We start from the raw sequence: 19,582 nt of genomic DNA, 5'->3' as shown, positions 1-19,582 counted from the left end.
GGTTCATCGAGCAAAAGCGATCCCCACGAGAGCGAATATCGTGCATCCGCTGTCACCAAGTGTAAAGACATTATTAGCGTAAAGGGGGATATGAGGATATTAAGAGAAGGGTGGGATCAGGGCGGAAGAGGCAAGATCATTGCGGACGAGCGCAAGAGATACAGGACGATATTTGGTATACACATATATATGTATGTATATATATATATATATATAATATATATATATATATATAGAGAGAGCTAAGCATTCTACGATACGATCGAACTGTCGAAGACGAGAGGCGCGATGTTCGGTCTCACAAATTTTGTCCTCAACTGAGAAGTAAAAAAAAAATGCACTCGTGATTACAGCTATATTCGCGCATGATAAAGCAATTTGTTAACCCTTTCCATTTTGGAGACAATGGGATAAAAAATTTGATAATAATAATAAACATTGTGCGGCACATTTTAGATATATATGTATATATATATTAATTTTAAAATGAATATACATGAATTAATTAATAAAAACAGAATATCTTCGACTTCAAGCACAAAACACGTAACTATAATATAAAATGATATTGATGTTAATAACTGTGCCAAGTCGTTGGTGCTCGAAATAATTTGAATCCTTAAACAACAGATGTTCAACATCTTTATAAATTTATTTACGAAACTAATGTTAATTGGTGTTAATTGGGGATGCGTGTCTTTCTCTCTCTACAGAAGCCAAGCAATCAGAAAGCATTCTGAAAGGAACAAGTTTCATAAGAGAGATACGTACTAAATCGCATCGCTCTACACATTTGCAAATTCTTCTCTCGTTTCGACGTTCCGAACGATCGATCGGTTAATACGATTTACCCGCGATTCGTTAACCGATTATTATTATTATTATTAATATTGTTTCTCGGTCCAGCCACGCGTCCACCGAGCCGAGAACTGTCAAACTCCCAGACTTTTTTCCCATCTTGTGAAACTTCGATAGAAAAATATTTAAAATAAAAAATACATCGATACTGATGATTAATAATTTAAGTGATGTCAAGTAAAAAGTGTAACACTAACAAAAATATCAACTTATTAAGATATAAAATTATGATAAGAATCTTCTCTCGACTGTACTGGCAAATATTATTTATTCAATCACAACGTTTCGACCCTTCTTTGAGTCCTTATCAAGTGATTTGTAAAAATAAAAATAAAATTATAATTTTAAGATACCAAGAACGAACATAGTGTCGGTTTGACAACACGTCAAGACTCTTAGACAAGTTATTAGAGATTGAGGGTCTTTTTTTTTCTCGAGTCTCACGACGAAGGACACGTGCTTCGTCGCCGGTTGCCGCGACACGCATTTTGCGCTCGTGCGAGAAATCGCCGTGGGTGATTTCTCTTTCAAGCGACTGTTCTACGCCTCTCCGTCGCCTCTCGCCATCCTCGACAAGGAAGTTTAAAGGATGAATCCCGAGAAGCTCAAGAAGCTGCAGGCCCAGGTGCGAATCGGCGGCAAGGATACACTCCGACGCAAGAAAAAGGTTGTACACGCAACTGCTGTCACAGATGACAAAAAGTTACAGAGTTGTTTAAAGAAGTTTTCTGTAAATACAATCCCAGGCATAGAAGAAGTTAATATGATCAAAGATGACGGAACAGTCATTCACTTTAATAATCCAAAAGCTCAGGCCAGTCTGTCTGCTAACACATTTACCATCACTGGCCATGGAGAAAATAAACAGATAACTGAGATGTTACCAGGAATATTGAGTCAACTCACCCCTCAGTCTCTAATAACTCGTCTAAGAGTCTTGACGTGTTGTCAAACCGACACTATGTTCGTTCTTGACATCTTAAAATTATAATTTTATTTTTATTTTTACAAATCACTTGATAAGGACTCAAAGAAGGGTCGAAACGTTGTGATTGAATAAATAATATTTGCCAGTACGGTCGAGAGAAGATTCTTACCTTTTTTTTTTTTTAAATTCTGTCTGGCGATTTTCAAATATCTACGTTTTTATTATATAAAATTATATTTGTAACGCGATTTTTATTTCTGTGCTCTTTTTTCAATCATTACTTAAACTTCAAAATTAAAAGCTAAAAATATCAGACGATAATTTATTCGTTTTCCCTTTCATTGTTTCGACTCGGATGAGAGAAAATTGGGAGATCGCGACTTCTCGACTCTAAGGACGGTAGGTCCAAACAATCGCCTGCCTTGAGGCAAGGGACCGATTAGGTCCAACAGCGATGAGATTGCTGTGATTGGTTGAAACAATATGTGGCTGTCGCCCGCAATTCTGGGATACGATCCCAGCGATGACATTCGAGTTTAATTGCATTGTTTGTCCGAGAATCAGATTAATATATGTCTACATATATAGGAATGTGCGTATACTTGTACGTACATCCAAGCATACAATTATTTAAAAATTATAATATATTATTTATATATTAAATAATAATATATATTTATAATGTTATAAACATATATTTTTTTAATATATTTAGATATCAAAATATTATAATTTAAATTATAAAAAATTGAAAAAAGAAAAAAATGTTATCGAGACTTTATCATCGAAAACACAAAATTGTAGACAAAATATATGATTGTGAAATCGCTTCGATAACATATCCCAGAACAGCAGACTATGCCCAAAACTGTCGAACTTTCCACAGAACGTCTTTATTCGGAACAAGTCGATAATATGACACTCAATAAATAACAGAACTTCTACATCTCCAAATTCTGCCGTCAGATTGTCCTGCCGAATCGCCGAATGCGAGGTTCCGCGTGAAACATGCTTCTCTCTTGTCACGAGTATAAAAAAAGAAAAAAAACTTCCGGAGTTTCGATCACGCAATTATCGACGCCGTTTAATCAAATTGTCTTGAAAAAAATTAACATTTTTAAACAAAAAAATTTTTTTTTTAAATTAAAATTTCCAAATTTTATACAAAACAATTAATTTTTTCCTCACTTTTTCAACAGAAAATCGCGCGATCGATGCTCCAGCTCGATTGTTCTTTCGGTGAGTCGATTAATCAATAACTCTTTGATTTTTTCTTTTTTTGAGAATCCGAATATTATATATGTAATCAGGCAATTGAAAAAACAGAGAAATCGTTCTTTTCGGAAAATTTAAAAATTTTTTGACTTTACTTGTGTGTTTCCTTGAGCGTCAACGATCCTTGGATCCCTCGGAAGAGACGTGAACGAAGCGCTGTAATTGCGAGAGAGTAAAGTAACGGAGTGTTCGCGGAGGAGATTCGGAAAGACAACCCCTGAAAAATAAAGGAATTATAATAACGATGCGTAGATCATTTAATGTAGGTACGTACACGTGTTGTACGGCGCGCTCTTTCAATGCTGTTTTCATTTTCATTTTGTTTCTTTTTTTTTCTTTTCTTTTTCTTTCGTGTTTTTGTTTGTCGAGAAGATGTCGGTGGTAGATGGTACCACGGATGTAGATGGTAGCGGGCGAGAGTGGTGGTCGAAAGAACGGAAACCAGCAGCAGGGTGCCTACTGAAGACAACAATATAGGAAGCAAGCAATCGATCCTTTCGTCACCGCGCTAACCACACACACCTCGAGAACAATAACGACGTAAATAACGTATCATCACATATACGGACGACCTGTCTATCATTAATTTTAATCCCAATTCGATCGATTTTTTTCTCGTCCTTTTTTTTTTTATCCCAATCGATCGAACTAGAACGAAAGTCAACCGACTTCGTAAAGTAACACTTAGAGTCCGAATTTTGCTAATATTGATTAATTCTGATCTTTTTCTCTCTTTCTAGATCTGGAAGAAAGAGGCAACCAATTCATTCGAAAACTAAAAGCGAAAAATTAATCGACACCCGTGAAACCGGATAAACCGACACGTAGCCGATTTCGCCGATGCCAATCAATCTTTTTGTATCTCAATTCGATTCATTTTCCCGTTCTATGCTAATTTCTAAAAGAAACAAATAATGATCTAAGAGCTAGAGTTTAAATTAACTGACATAGTTCGAATCGACAGAGATGGAACAATACAATCGACTTTAGCTGCTCCATTAAAACGACACACAATTACTTTCAACTGACTACATTAAAAGTCAGGACAAGCTCTTAGCTTCTAGGAACAGCGTCTTACAGGTGGACCTAACGACAGAAACTATAGTAGACGTAAAACAGATAGTCTGATAGTAACAATATCAATAGACACCCTGAATAGAGATTTATAAGAGCGTAGTACAATAGAGATAGGATATAGAAGGTATACAGTAGATAGAGATGTTAAGTGGACGAGAGATAAATAAAAGAAATTCGGGAAGTGTCAAAAATTGAAGATAGGACAGTCCGTTAAAAGTCTCGTACAGAGAACAGAAAAAAATCGAGAGCGTGTCTGATCGTAGAGCAAATTGACACAGTGCGATATCAAAACGCTATACTACCAACAATCCACAAGTTGCTCAAATATTTATAGACGGAATGACACAGTAGCAGGAAAGATCTCTCAGAGAATGGTAGAAATGGATTGCGCGAAATAGAAAATCTTCTGAGATCGTACGCTCTACGATCGACGAGACGTAGGAAGGAAAGAATGAAGAAAACGAGTCTAGAGTGCAAAGAGCTGGTGTTCAATTTCGTTAACAGTGTTAACTTTTTAACATCCTCTTTCGTACTTACCACTCACTCAAACGTCGCCAACATTGTTCCTTTGGCAAAGGGACAAGGGACTTCTCTTGAGCCGAGTCGATTAATCTTGCAATTTATTCGCAAAATTTTTATTCTTAAAAATTTACAAATATATAATAATTTAATCCTCCTTTATATAAATTAATTTGATTATTTCACTATACATTTTTTAAATTTAAATTTATCGCGTCAAAATAAATCTTGGAATCTTACTTTGCTTTATTTTTGAAATTAAAATTTTATAAATTTATATCTATAAACATTTTTTCAATATTTATAACTTAAAAATTTATTCATAAAATGCTAATTTTGTTAATTCATAAATCGACTTTTTCATTACATTTCTTTTTTATATTTCTCGCGTGACTTTGCAATGCGTTGCTAAACTGCATCGACTCGACTCGGGGTATGAACAAAATAAAATTTGTGATGAACTGAGGCGAACGAATCTTCACACTGCGGCTAGTATACTTTAAATATACGTATGTACACTCGATCTCTTTTTCGAATCGGATTGATCTAAAATTTAAAAAAATAAAAGAGAAAATGAAATAATTTATACAACTAAAATAAAATCCATTGATCATCTGCAAGTTTTTCGAGAAAACTACTTTTCATGGGAAAAATCTACTATTCATTTTATCGTTATATTTTTCCCAAAAGTTTTAAACTTTCGAAGACTTCTCGATATAATTTTTTTAATTTAAAAAACTCTACTCAAAAAACAAATCTTCATCTTTTCAAAAGTTTATGCATCCTCGATCGCTCTGGATTTTTATTTAAAGTAGTAAGAAAAAAATGTCTTATATATTACGAAACGGAACAATCTTGAGATCGATTCGTCTCAAAAACTCTATTCAGTCAAAATAACTTGTCATTCAGCTGCAGCGTGAAGTGCTCTCCAAAAGAACATTGCAGATGCACAAAGGCTGAGGAGAATAGCACGCGATGGAAACGGTCTACTGCGCGAAAAAGAAGGAAGAGGGAGAAAATTTCTGTCTCTGTCTAAGCGGGGCACTTTGTCATTGTCGAAAGTATATTCACTTCCCGAAAAAATACAGAGTCGATCATTAATTCGATGACACTACGGGGCAAATGTGATTTTATCGGATTTTTTTCAACGATAAAATTCGTTCTTATGAATTTCTGCTTAGAGAATTTTTTAAAGACCATAACTAATATCAATAATAATATTATTCTTAATAAATAATATCTCAATAACAATATATATGTCTAAAAGATAAATTTTCATATAGATTTTGTATTAAAATAAGTCTCTTCATTCTTCTATATATTTTTTTTTAATTAAATGTCTAATCTGACATTTTGAATGCGTCTTCATAAGTTATATCTTGTGACTGTCATTAAATATGAGATAAATATAAAATACGAGATATTGTTTCATATTTTATATAAACACACTTGGAAAAAAAATTAAATTAAGATTATTATTGACTCAATTAGTGAGAACTTATTTTTATCATTGAAATTGTCCTGCAATATCATAATTACCTCGCTGTCAATTGAAGAATTCGTTGCTGATGACAAATCCATATATATATTTATGATATAATATAAATTATAATATATAATATAAAATTATATAATATATAATATAATTTATAATATAAATGTAATATAATTTTATATAACTTAAATATAATTAATACATATTTATAAATTATTTTGAATCATTTTCTATTTAAAGTGACTACAAATTGATAGAAGTTACTCACTCAAATTTTGCATCGAATTCTTGAATTATCCGACTGATCGACCCTTTCTGAAGGAGGAGCGGAGAGGAACGTAACTGCGTGCCGCAAATGACATTGTCGTCGCGACAAAAATGAGAAACGCAATCTCTCAGTGGACCTCAGCAACGCGATATAATAATTGTTCAAAAAAAAATTGCGTGGGGTAAATAGATAAGATAGTCGAATCGCACTGGCGTTTTCACGCAGCGCGAACGACGATGTATTATTACAGAGCGACGAGTATTATTTTAGTTTCATTCCGTAGAAAAAACGGCGATGAAATTTGCTCATACTTGTTGGCTCACCTGACACTTACGACCAACGCAGCGTGACGCGCACATATTCGCAGTAGATGCAAACAATTAGTGTATTTCGTGTTTGTATTTCTCTTTTTTTGTTTTTTTGTAGTAGCATAAAAAGAAGAAGAAGGCGATGAAAAAGCCGACCGTTTCCAACGCGCATTCGATTTCTTCGAAAGAATCCTCTCAGGCACCGATGACATACGTGTTCCTATCTCTCTCTCTCTCTCTCCTCTCTCTCTATTTCATTCTTTCTTTTTTCTCCCTCTATCGTTTTGTTTCATTCAACAATAAAATAAAATAAAATAAAAAAAAACTGTGAGAGAGTGCAAGTTTTACGGTGTAAATTTCCCGTTTTTCTCTCTCTCTCTCTCTCTCTCTCTCTCTCTCTTTCTCCCTTTCTGGTTCGTGTATGTGTGATTTTGTCTATCCCTTCCTCATCAATCAGGTCCAGACCCTACGAAAATTAGGGGCGGGCCCACAGCACGAAGTGCAGCGGCGGCGGGTTGGGCCCGTCCATAGGGGGCGATCATCTGAAGCGCGGATGCATCATCGGCGCCAACATCGGCCCGGGAAAACCCATCGGCGCGGCGGCAAAGGCCGGATGCATCGCGGCGCCTGGTGGTAATGCTCCTATCATGCCTGTAAAGTAACGCAGTGTCAGATTAGTTCGTTCCGCGACCGAGTATTTGTGGAGGGAAAAAAAGAAAAAGTACGTCGCCCACGTGCTCTAGACACGTGATTCTTTTCATTATCCGATTCTTGACACCGCGCGAAACGGCGTCGCAACATTCGCGAGATCCATCGCAGGATCACTTTCTGTCTTTCTCTCGCTCTCTTTTGGTGTTCGGGGTCCCCGATATACTTACGTCACAACTATTCGTGTTATTAAAAAAAAATAATAAATCCTGCATATATTGTGTTAATGCGCAATTTTAATATTTTGTATTTTTTTTTTTTGTAACTTTTATTACTGTATTGTATTGTTCGTTTTTGGAGAACTACGTGTCCTTCAGCGTAAAATAAGCCATGGCATCTTGAATCGAAAGATTTCTTATGATTTAAAGGAAATAATTTTTACCCACACAGTTTAGATAAAAATTGAAAATTAAAGCTATTTTTAAGTGAAAATTGATTTTAATATCAAAAGTATATTTTGGTTATCAAGATTAAATTTTTTTCGATTAAATCACTGTTGGATTAAATTATCTGTGTGAAACAAGTTTTTAGGAGCGCAGTTTTAATTTTTATTTTAATCTTTAAATCCAAATTTTGAAATCTAAAAGTATCTTGGAAAAATCACAAAGTACTTCGAAGTAAATATGTATATAAAAATCATTGATACGCAATATAAAAAAACTTCTACAAGATAAAAGTTTCATATGTATTCATGATTGATTAATATGTAATTAAAAATTCCGACAAAACAATACATCCTCTTTAAAAATTTGATAAAAATTTATTATACGCAGAGAGAATTTTCTCTTAAAATTTATTCTAAAAATCATGGCAATCGTGGAACAATATGATATCGGAATGAGTTTATTAATATTTATCACAATAAAAAATATTAATATCTATCATAATAAGATATAAAATATTATATGTTCGATTAATTTTACTATATACATGTTAATATTATTTATTGTGGTAAATATTAATCAGAGAAGCTCTTATAAAATTTTTCCAATACTATATCGTCCTATAATTACCATAATTTTCAGAGTAAAGAGAAAATTCTCTTCGCGCACACACAAAATATTTTAATATTTTGTCAAAATTATTAAATTTTTTAAAAAGATAATTAGCTTTTTAACTGTAATTTATATCTCTTGATTCAATTGACAATTATATTCAGATTCAAAGTTGCCATGATTCAGACTCATGTTTCGCTGAAGAAGAAATGATCTGACAGCCGAACGATTCCTCCACCGGAAGAAATATATCAGATTAAGTGTTCGCGAGATGTTATTCGGTTAATTTTCTTCGATCGACTATTCGATCGAAGAGCACTTTTCAGCAATCTATTTCACCGAGATAAGTATTAGTCGATCGAAGAAGAATTTTCGATTTCTAAGCAAAAGTGCGCTTCTGTGTGAGATGACGAATCTTTCGTTATTCTCTCTAAGTAAATATGTCACGTACCCGAATACGAAATTTGCTCATGACAGTCCATGTGCTACGTACTACCCAGCAATCTCTGATTAAATGCGAATCTTCAAACTAGATATATGTATACGATATAGGTATATATATACGAAGAACTCAGCTCAGCATGCAGTGCGCCGCATACGCAATACAAGTCACAAACAAAACTGACAAGGTGGTACCACACAAAGAAAACCTCACACCATACAAAGAACGAGTCTCGCTTGGGTACACGCAATCGATATTTCGTCAATATCGTATTATATTATTTGGAAGCCCCGCAGAGATCGTTCAGCTGTCAGCCGATCTTCCAAGACGCGTCGTTCCAAAAACGCGTTTCATGTTCAAAGATTCCTTTAACTTTACAGCAGTTTTGCAACAACAATCGAGTATAAAATAATAACGCGCGGAAATAAGTCAATAAAATTAATAAATTGCTCAACACAAGAAGCGATGTTTTTTTTCGCTCTCTCTTTCATTACATGATTATTTTGATTTGTGCCGCGTAACATAATAAAGAGAAAAATATGTTAATCGTGTGGACCCTCGGTTGAGCGCAAGAGTTATTATAGATATATTAGATAACGTGAAGTCTTTTACTTACTGTTTTGTTTGGCTCAATTTATCTAAAATCTTTTGATTGTGTAACACAAAAGCTAGGCTATGGTGTGAGGGAGATACGTTACGTTCGTTCTCGTTGCTAGTTTCTCGCGTTTTCCATGAGAACAAAAATAAAATAAAATGCACCGAAGAGCACGGTGAGAATATCATTCGATCCCTTCCCTCTTCAACTCCATTATTGTCTTAATTTATTGTATCTTGTTTCAGTTTTCAGTATCCCAGATCTTGCGATCCACCTTTCATATGTACTTGTCCCTCGAGCGATTTGAAAATTAATTTTTCCATATATAAAGTAAAAATAATTATTTATCATGCATGATTTTTATTTCACAAATAATTTTTTCTTACATTAAAAAATATTCGACAACTAATTTTCAAATAAAAAAATTCTTTTCGAGAAAAGAGAAGACGTTTAGTCTTGTTTATTCAAAATACTTAAGATTACTGCTTTTTTGCGTTATGAAAAAATAATTTCGAATTAATCAAAAAATTTAAAAGATAAAAAAGTGGCTCGATAGATCGGCAACATTCTGCGTAGCAGCGAAAAATAAATCGAAAATTATAATAATCTCACTCAGTGATCACAATAATTACTTTAGGATGATCATCAATCGAATGTGAAGAAGGAAGGGACAAATCGTGAGAGAAAATAATTTATATCATTTGTTTCTTTTCTCTATCTTTTTTTTTCTTTGGAACGACAACTTCGAACGACTGTCAGTACCGTGCCCAAAGAAGCAGTTTCTTCACTACTATATCACAACACCAGGATTCCAAGCTATATATATAATATATAAGTAATATACTGAAAAGAGAGACAGGATGGTAACACGGCTGCTGGCGAGGTAAATAATGGCGTATGTGAGTCGTAAGAAGAAGTAACATGGTTAAATCGAGAGAGTGTGAAGAAAGAAGCTTATGAGAACGTAAAGGAAAAACAAAGAAATCATACATGATGTAAAAATAATGTAACGGTCGAGCGGCCGGAAATATCTCTTTCTCTTGTTCTCTAGTCAATGAACTGTACTAGAAATTGTACAGAATATACAAAGATAAAGGAAAAAAAATGTGTATAAAATTGCGAAATTATAGACACGAGAAGAGAATCATTACGAAAAGTATCAATAAAAATAACATTAATTTAATAATGTGCAAGGGTAGATGCATCCCAATGAAAACAAAGAGAGAGAGAGAGAGAAAGAGAAAGAGAGAGAGAGAGAGAAATATATATATAGAGATAGAGAGATAGAGAGAGAGAGAGAGAGAGCGACCGCTCATTAGAGATCGATAAAAAAAATTCTGTAGGTATATTTTATCAAAATCTTTCTCGTTACTTTAATCTCCAGAGAGGACGCATTTTCAGGTCGGGATGCGTGTGCAAAATAAAAAATTCTGGCAAATTAGACGAAAAAGTTGGAATCCAGAAGGAAGTGTCGTTGGCCGCTCGACCCACTCTCGTCCAGTGATAATATTACGAATATACAGAAATATATATACGATGGCTTGCGAAAGCTGCTCAAACAGCTTTCTACGACCTAAAATCGCCGTTGAAAGTTCGCGCTTTCGTGCCACTGTAGATATATTATACGTATATAAGTACGCATATATAAGTATACATATGTAAGGTGTATTAATGACAATGATGACAAGATTAATCAACAATGTAAGAATAATAATAATAAATATAACAAGATATATAGATATATATATGTATATAGATATATAGGCCATGTCACCGCATGCTAATTGCTAAGGACCAACCTTGTAGCGCTTGTATTGTAAAACACGGTTTTAGTAACCAGACTGGGTTCGTTCGACACTCACCGAGGAGTGACCGGGCGCCCTGCAAACGCACCGTTAAAACGTATAAACGCACAAGGACTACAAGACGTTGTGTCGTCGAGATTCTGTGGCGTATCATTCGGTCGAGAGAATCTTGAGCGTGATCTATACACCTCTATCTGAATAGTCATGTGACATTCTTATCGCCTCTCTTTCTCTTTGCTGTCTCGAGTCAGTAGTAATATTCGCAATTTCGTGCACCTTGTCAACATTTTTGATCCCTTCCCCCCATCAAATGTCCAGTCTGTTTCTTATTCATCTGTCCCATCGCACTTGCTATCTTTATTTCTTTAAGCATATAATTGTTATATTCAAAAAATATATATGTGGCTACATATATGAATCATTGGAGTAAATATTGCACTGTAATGCAGAGCTAAATTTAACTAAAGTATGTCAAATTAATCTTTGATATTGGACTTATTTGCTTTTCACGTAAACAGAAACAATTTTTCCTTTGGTTGTCGACCGAGTAGAATCGGGTAAGGATGATAAATGTGAGGATTGTGTTTACAGAAACAAAATGTAAGGACACAGTGCATTGTGCATTCTCGATGGAATCGTAAATCCATAAAATTAAAATAACGATAGAGAAAACTTGAATCATTGCTTGAAAAATATTTACTCCCTGTACGAGATAGTATATAGACACGTTTAGAATTAATTGACTTAGAATCGCCGTCAAAATGAAATACTCCATCGGAAATGCTATTTTTCTTCTACTTTAACAAATTGATATTATATTACAGATATATATGTGTCCTCGAAGCAAGAGAGGTTCAAGAGAACATTCCTACAGATTGCTTTCGGAATCGGAAAGCAACACAAGACTATTCAAAATGTTTTATCTGAAGCTCTTCACGGTAAAAAGATAATCATTGATCAAATTTATCCACGTACATCGATTAACCGTTACTGTCTGCAACGGCCGGTAAGGGGGAGGACAATTGGGGAAAAAAATTGATAAAAAGTACTAAGGGAAAAATTTCGAAATATTTCAACAATAAGAGGGAATAATAAAAAAGACAATACGGCATCTTGGTTTTACAGAAAGGAGAGGGAAAAGAGGAGAGAGGGAGTAAAGTTTTTTTTGCAGAGCTCAAACCCGCAGAGACTTACCTGGTGGCAGGCCCATGGGGGGCGGTCGCATCATGTTACCTCCATGAATGAGAGCAGGCGCGGCCAGGGTCATGGTGGGTCGCATTAAAGGCGCCATCAGCGCAACAGAACTGACCGGCATCGCCGCCGCCGAGGCCGGCACCATAACAGCCTGCGGCGGTCGCGGGAACCTCTGTTGCTGTTGCTGCAGCGCGTTCAATGCCGCCTGTTGCTGTCGCTGCTGTTGATCCGCTTGAAACGCGGCCGCTGCCACGTTAGCCGCCTGTTGCTGCTGTTGTTGCACTTGTTGTTGTTGCTGTTGCACTGCTTGCTGCTGCTGCACTGCCGCTTGTTGCAACGCGACGGCTTGCTGTTGCTGACTTGCCGCAGCTGCTGCTGCAGCCGCCGCCGCAACCGCAGCCGCAGCTGCCTCCGATTGCGCCGACCGTCCGGACTCATCGTTCTGTCGACGTTGATACTTAGGCAGCCTTGCCCTAATCTCCTCCTACGAAACAAAATCATTTAAAATTTGCTCTGCATCGTGTTACAAAATTTTTATCAAATTAAAGATGGTAGATTCTAGCATATGTTATTTTAGAATGACATGGATTACAATTAGAAAAACAGAATCGATAATTGAAAATAAGAAGTGAGAAATAAAGATAAAAACTCACTAAACTGAGATCCTCCGGAGGGTGAATGATTTTACTGGCGGCTCCGGTAGTTGCGATAAGATTTACTTTTTGATCGCCACCAGAGAGGCTGTTTGCTCCGGAAACGCCGACAGTTTCGCTGGCGCTACTGTAAGCGGGGAATGTCGGCTTCACCGGCCCTATAGAACCGCCACCGCTGGCCACAGATGTGATCGGCTTAAAGTCCGTGCCCAGAGGTGCGGAACCGGCGACCGACGCAGCCGTCGATGCCACTGTTGATACAGCAGCACTAGGGAACAGTGGGCGCGACGGCGGCATTGATGCACCCGAAACTGGCGGTTGCATACCAGAAGGCATGCCCGACATGCCAGGCATCATGCTAGAAAGAGAAATATAAATTGAGTATAAAAAAGTTTAAGAATTTATTTTAATAAAAAAACATGTGTTAAAGATTATAAAAATTAATCGCTCTTATAATTAAATATCTAAATATGTGATATAAATTATATTAGTTATATATATATTAATTTGAATTATATTATGTATTATATATATTAATTTTGTATTGTATTTCGTTATATATATTAATTATTAGAGAAATTAATAATTAAAAAAATTAATATAGTTATTTTAATTTACAATATAATATACACTTCATAGACAAAATTTCTTTTAATCGATAATACAATAAAAATACATACCCTGGGCCCATAAACGGAGGTCCTACATGGCCCATCTGCATCATAGGATGCATAGGAGGCATACCGGGATGCGGTGGCATGCCAGGATGCGGTGCCATGCCAGGATGTGGCGCCATACCAGGCAATGGTGGCATACCAGGTTGCGGCGGCATTCCAGGTAATCCAGTTGCCATACCGGCCATCGCACCTGGTGCGGAACCCAGCAGACCTTCCGGTTTCGCTTTCTTCTGTACGGGTTCATCCTCACCGGACGATGGTGTGCCTGGTCTACCACCGTTTCGTTGCCTCTCATGTTCCTTTGCGTCATTTGGCGGTATGCCTTCCATTCCATAAATTTCTATCTCAATATTGCTACGATTTGGCAATGAATTGGGTACCTTGTCGATTGCCTCTTTATGAACCTGCAAAGAGAAGAGAGAATCGTGTCAGTCTTAAAATAATATTAAACTAGTGGAACATAAAATTTATTCCTTTTAATCGTTTATTTTTGTGTATTCAAAATAAAATAAATAATTATTAATTAAACATTAAAGAGAAGAAGAATATAAAAGATGTATTTAAACAAAAATAGATATTGGTAATAACGTAATATATATAGTTATATTTACCTGCATGCAGTGTATACTAAGCCCTGGTCCCGTATATAGTTTCTTGTGACAGATATGACATTTAAAGTGTTTTGCCTTTTGATGTTGAATAAGAATCTTCTCATCTTCAAATTCGCGATTGCAATACCTTTTTTTACAGTGGATTAAGGAAATCATAGAAAATTGTTTACATATAATAGCCTATGTATAATTAAGTCAAATCTGTCAAACGTATAAAAGTGATATTATTAGTAATAAACCTGTAAGAATATTAGGTGATTTATATATAGAAAAATAGAAATATGATGAAATATATTAAGAGAATAAATTAAAAAAATTAATATTTGTGTCATAAAATTGGATTTCTTTGAAATCTGTAATCTTTCAAATCAAAATATTGCTTTAAAAAATTTATGGAATAATTCAGAAGATTTATATACTGTTTAATTCAAGTTATAAATTACTGTAAATAAAATTATATATATATATATATATATATATATAATTATCCTCTTTAAATTTCTAATTGTTATTCATAATTCAAACAGACTAGATAAATAACTTAAAATTAGTTCTTGATTTCAAAAACACAAAATAAAATGCAAATCATTTTTTTCAATGCAACTATTTGCATGTCAAGGATAATTAAATTCATAAATTATTGATTAAATACATGCGAGTCACGTTAATGAAGAAATTTACATTCTTAAATTTCTCGCTTATAAAAATTCATAGGTACATTTATAATTTTACAAAACAATTGTTTTGCTGAATCAGTAAGATTTAAATTTTACTGAGCTACTTAGTTATAAAACCCTTATATTTAGTTCGATATTTTTAATAATCACTTATTTGAAAATATCTAAATAGACAATTGGATAACTGAAAGAAAAATTTTGAAGCTCAAATGCCCAAAGTTTAAGAATTATTTGTAATTTTACAAAACAATTGTGATTCAGCTACTTATTTATAAAATCCTTATATTTATTTCATAACATTTTCATCATTGAAAAACAATTTTATAAATTTTTATAAAGAAGTTTTAATCAAAATTCCAAGATATTATTAATCACTCGATTTGGAAATATCTAGAACTGAAAGACAAATGTTGAAGATCAGAGAGGTCAAAGGTTTAGGAATGATTTCTAACTTTACAAAACAGATTTCAAATCGATCCAATTGATCCGCTTTCGTGTACGGAAGCCCTTGGACGGCAAGTTTCGTTACATCATCATGTAATAACGCGCCGCATGTATATACGCAATGACGACGAGAAGAAAACAGCTGCGTTCTTCTATACACATACACACAAACACACAGACACGCGTGTCGGGGGGGCGCGAGGAAAGCGCGTATCGATTTCCCCGCCTTCCATGGACACCTCGTCGAATGAATTTCTCCAGATTTTTTCAGGGCGAATCGGTATCAAGCCGATTTAGAGATCACTGTTGGGCGAAATCGATTCCTCGTCGTACGATCGCGTAGCTAACGTCGTTGGATCTAAAAATACGGTTACGTAAAGGCGTACTGCTGGTCCCGTCGTTAGTGTCGTCGTTGACGTCTTTCCTGGATAAACGCAAAAAGGATACCAACACCAGGGCCTCGATTGCTTCTTCTTCTTGCGTCCCATCTTCCCGCGAGATTGTCGGAGTGACTTATTACAATCGAAGAGACGCTCGAGCGATCCTTACGTGTCGCCTCGATTAACAAGTATACGCGCCGCGAATTTCGGTAGTCACACACTGTACACACGCACGCACACACGGGGAAACACCGATAATGTAAAATGGCCGCCGCATCTTTTCCGTACGTCGCAGCGGAAGTCGCCAACGTGGCGCGTCTCAAGATTCTAGAGGATCTAGGGAATTCTCGGAGACTACGATGAAAGGCGCGATGTTTGAAAATTATTAAATTTTCTAATCGACTCGAGATGGAATTTCGATTGATGTATATGTATATTTCTATCTTTCTTTACACAAAAATTTGTGTGAGATATAAATCGCATGTATAATGTATGATCCTGGGTAGATAAAAAGAAAATATAAAATATATTTACAATAAAGTATTGCTGTGTAATGGAGAAATAAAATAAAAATTAGATTACTAAATCACGTTCAGGATATAAGTTATTATATTAATGTATAAAAGGATATATAAAATTGTTGCGCTAAGATTATACATAATTAGCTACTTGCAATAATTATTTAATTATTGCAATTGTCATGTTTCCTGAACGCGATTTGTAGAATGTGAGAATACACATGTCTTTTTCTACCATTACATATCTAAATCGCTACACGCATATGTGCATAACATTTGTAAAAAAAAAAACTCACAAATCAGCTTGATAACCAGGATTGCAATAGTAAACTTATTTCTTACAACAAAGCTCCCTCGAAACGGGATACAAAATCTTTCAAGATTAAATAGGAAACCTCTGTTAGCTAGCGATTCGTTGTTCCAATGGAATATCGCTTTCTGAATCGCTGGACTCGTTGGTACCAGCAGGATCGTCTGAAGAGCTCTCGCTCTTTGTCCCCTCTGTGTCTGTCTTCCGCGTTTTATTTAACTTAAATATTAAATTTACATTAGTTAAATTATTATATCATGATTAAATTATATTATTTTTAATTTAATTTATACTTTAATATTCCTTATATATATACCATGTATTAAATTATAATTTATTTACAATATACATATATATTGCATATTTAATGTTGTATTCAATTTATATTATATATTAAATTTTATTAACAACAAATGGAAAAGTAAAAATAAGATATTAAACTTTTTATTTTTAATATCTTATTTTAAAAATAAATTATTTTTAAAATATCTTATTACTAAAATAAGATAATAAAATTTACCTTTGTTCTGTGCTTGAGCGGTCTTTTAGGTCGCGGTATATATTTATCAGCTACAGCTTCCACTCTTCTAATATCAAAATCTTGATCAACTTTAGTGACTGTCTGCACTCTCTGCTGTTCAGAAGTTACATATAAGTCATTCGGCTGATGATAAGAATTGTGAACATTGTAGGCCTTTTTGTTATAAAACAATGCCGAACACACTGTACACTTGATTAAATCCTCTGGCACAGTCTCTCTTTCCTCCTGCAAGATTAGAGAATATATTTCAATCTTGAAACATATATAGAACATATATGTGCCTCACAAATTATCATTTTTATCTTTTAATTAATTCTAATTTATTTTTGTATATTTAAAAAATAAATTATTTATAAGTAATTTTATATATATTTGTTGTGATTTATTCTGCTTACTCGAGTATGCGCCTTCTCTAGATGCTGTTGCAAATTGAACTTTATAACATACTCAGCACCACACAAATGACAATAGTATACACTTAGAGCATCGTTCATAGAGTTTAGTTTGATTTTATTGCTAGGTGGAGGAGTGGCTATAGGTTGAAATAAATATACCATTCTGAAAAAAACAATCAATTAATAATTGCATAAATAATTGTATAATAGTTGAATTTCTACAAAATGAACCAATTGATAAATCATTACCTTTTATGAATGGAACGATAATGATAATCCAGAGCTCTTTCGTTGTAAAATACCACATCACAGTCCACACATTTTTTGTGTTGCTCTATTTTTTTACTTTCAGACGAATCGTGCGAAAGTTGATGATTATCCCTATGAGTCTGAATAATGGAAGTTTTGTAAAATTATTGCAAAAATTATATAAAGAGAAACAAAAATATTAAATTATTTACCCGTAAAGGAAATTGTTTTCCGCAATAAGAGCAATAAAATTTAGTCGGTGAATTAGGATGCATTTTAAATCTGTGTCTTATTGTTGCAGTTATTGTATCAAATGATTTGTCACATATGTCGCATTGAGTATCAGCATTTTTAGAGTTCTTTACAGGTTTCCCTCGTGTGTCTATCTCTTTATTTGCATGTTTCCTATATAAAATATGATAGAGAATATAAAATATATCTATTGAAAAGCCTCTTAATCAAGTAACATTTACCTATTTCTTTTTTATATAATTATGCATATATTATATAATTTGAAATCTAAATTCACATAAAATATAAAAGAAGTAGTTTAATTAAAGATAAATTAGTAAAAATAATAAAAAATATATGTGTATATATATACATGTGTGTGTCCAATGTTTGACTCGAAGAATTAAATCCTTATCATGAATTTTTTTTCATCTAACGTTCTTTAGTCCCTCCCAAAAAATCTTTAAGATTATATGCTTACGATATAACGTCGTAAAATTATAACTAATCAACTCACAACTGATTTAGGAAATCAACTTGGTTATGGTAACTAAGTATACCTAAAATGTTCCTGCAGTGCTTCTTTGGATCCTAACTTCGAGTCGCACAGAACGCAGTTATGCTGGCCTTCGGTACTCATTTTTATAATATACACAAATCCATAAAAATGAAGAAAACATCGAAAAAATACAGGAAAATGTCAGAGCGTCAAACGCGCGAATCACTAAAATTCGGAACGAATTAAGATTAACTCGCATTCAATGTGGAAAGGCGAACACCGAATTATGATTCATGACTGTTGGTTTTGTTATTACATTGCAATTTCATTTGCATGTGAAAAAATAACTCGTTTCACGAGACAATCGTGTTCAGGAGACGCGACAAAAAATCAATTTTCGGCCATTTTAGTAGTATTGAAAGATGCGCCATCTAACTTAACTTAATCTCTAATGCGCGCTCAATATAAATATAAATTATAAATTTGCTTTCAGAAAACTCACGATTTTAAACAATTTATCATAATTAAAGGGTTTTTAATCTTTGCTGTTCGAAATAACAGAATCTCTCTAAAGAGATCTCTCTAAAAGAGATTTCCTTTATATTATTTTATATATATGTATGATTAGAAATTAAATATTTTAATAATTCACACTATTGAAATTCTTCAGAGAAATATTTAACGGGAGAGAGATATATTGTATAATTGATATTAAAATTCTAATGAATAAAACATATTTTTTAATCTAATTTCAAATAATTATAAATATATAATTTGAAATACAATTAACATAACTTTCAGTATTTTATTTTAAACATAGAATTTAGAATAATAACAACTCTCCAAAAAAAGTACATCATACACGTCAAGTAAGCAAAAAATATCTAAATATCTAAATTTGTATGTCAACTTATACATATGTGAATACAA

General features: G+C 33.9%; 2 protein-coding genes and 1 pseudogene across 4 annotated transcripts; 1 reads left to right on the top strand and 2 right to left on the bottom strand.

The window, feature by feature from the left end:
- Positions 1 to 1,431: 1,431 nt before the first annotated feature.
- On the top strand, positions 1,432 to 1,937 carry LOC114928730 (transcription factor BTF3 homolog 4 pseudogene; annotated as a pseudogene).
- A 723-nt stretch (positions 1,938 to 2,660) lies between these two features.
- Positions 2,661 to 16,207, bottom strand: BuGZ (Bub3 interacting GLEBS and Zinc finger domain protein). Of its 3 annotated transcripts, none has more exons than XM_029299939.2 (6): positions 15,977 to 16,207; positions 14,409 to 14,535; positions 13,801 to 14,201; positions 13,121 to 13,478; positions 12,468 to 12,951; positions 2,661 to 7,379 (listed from the first exon to the last, which is right to left on the bottom strand). In XM_029299939.2, exons 1-6 carry the CDS (start codon positions 16,015 to 16,017, stop codon positions 7,267 to 7,269), a joined length of 1,524 nt encoding a protein of 507 aa, XP_029155772.1. In that variant the 5' UTR covers positions 16,018 to 16,207; the 3' UTR covers positions 2,661 to 7,266. The 3 variants fall into 3 exon arrangements, with proteins under 3 accessions (XP_029155772.1, XP_029155774.1, XP_029155773.1); XM_029299941.2 differs by having other exon boundaries at positions 7,314 to 7,379; positions 12,583 to 12,951; positions 15,977 to 16,206; XM_029299940.2 differs by lacking the exon at positions 2,661 to 7,379 and adding an exon at positions 7,686 to 11,349.
- Positions 16,208 to 16,323: 116 nt separating this feature from the next.
- On the bottom strand, positions 16,324 to 19,079 carry LOC114928676 (zinc finger and BTB domain-containing protein 41). The gene is made up of 6 exons (XM_029299942.2): positions 18,714 to 19,079; positions 18,135 to 18,327; positions 17,923 to 18,062; positions 17,674 to 17,836; positions 17,258 to 17,503; positions 16,324 to 16,956 (listed from the first exon to the last, which is right to left on the bottom strand). Exons 1-6 carry the CDS (start codon positions 18,791 to 18,793, stop codon positions 16,828 to 16,830), a joined length of 951 nt encoding a protein of 316 aa, XP_029155775.2. The 5' UTR covers positions 18,794 to 19,079; the 3' UTR covers positions 16,324 to 16,827.
- Between the last annotated feature and the right edge of the window lie 503 nt (positions 19,080 to 19,582).

This window comes from Nylanderia fulva, unplaced genomic scaffold (assembly GCF_048542155.1).
Source record: "Nylanderia fulva isolate GAGA-0341 unplaced genomic scaffold, ASM4854215v1 Scaffold22, whole genome shotgun sequence".
NCBI lineage: Eukaryota > Metazoa > Arthropoda > Insecta > Hymenoptera > Formicidae > Nylanderia > Nylanderia fulva.
Note: the sequence above shows the minus strand (reverse complement) of the source record. Positions and strands in the feature narration are given on the sequence as shown.

Excerpts from the sequence above, each read along its gene's own strand:
- LOC114928676 (XM_029299942.2), bottom strand. The coding sequence starts at position 18,793 with ATGAGTACCGAAGGCCAGCATAACTGCGTTCTGTGCGACTCGAAGTTA. Across the intron at positions 18,063-18,134 it reads GAAAACAATTTCCTTTACGG|ACTCATAGGGATAATCATCA; the intron begins GTAAATAATTTA and ends TCCATTATTCAG. Across the intron at positions 16,957-17,257 it reads CGCTCAAGCACAGAACAAAG|TTAAATAAAACGCGGAAGAC; the intron begins GTAAATTTTATT and ends TTAATATTTAAG.
- BuGZ (XM_029299939.2), bottom strand. The coding sequence starts at position 16,017 with ATGGGACGCAAGAAGAAGAAGCAATCGAGGCCCTGGTGTTG. Across the intron at positions 14,536-15,976 it reads CAATCGAGGCCCTGGTGTTG|GTATTGCAATCGCGAATTTG; the intron begins GTATCCTTTTTG and ends CTGTAAAAAAAG. Across the intron at positions 14,202-14,408 it reads TTAGTATACACTGCATGCAG|GTTCATAAAGAGGCAATCGA; the intron begins GTAAATATAACT and ends TTCTCTTTGCAG.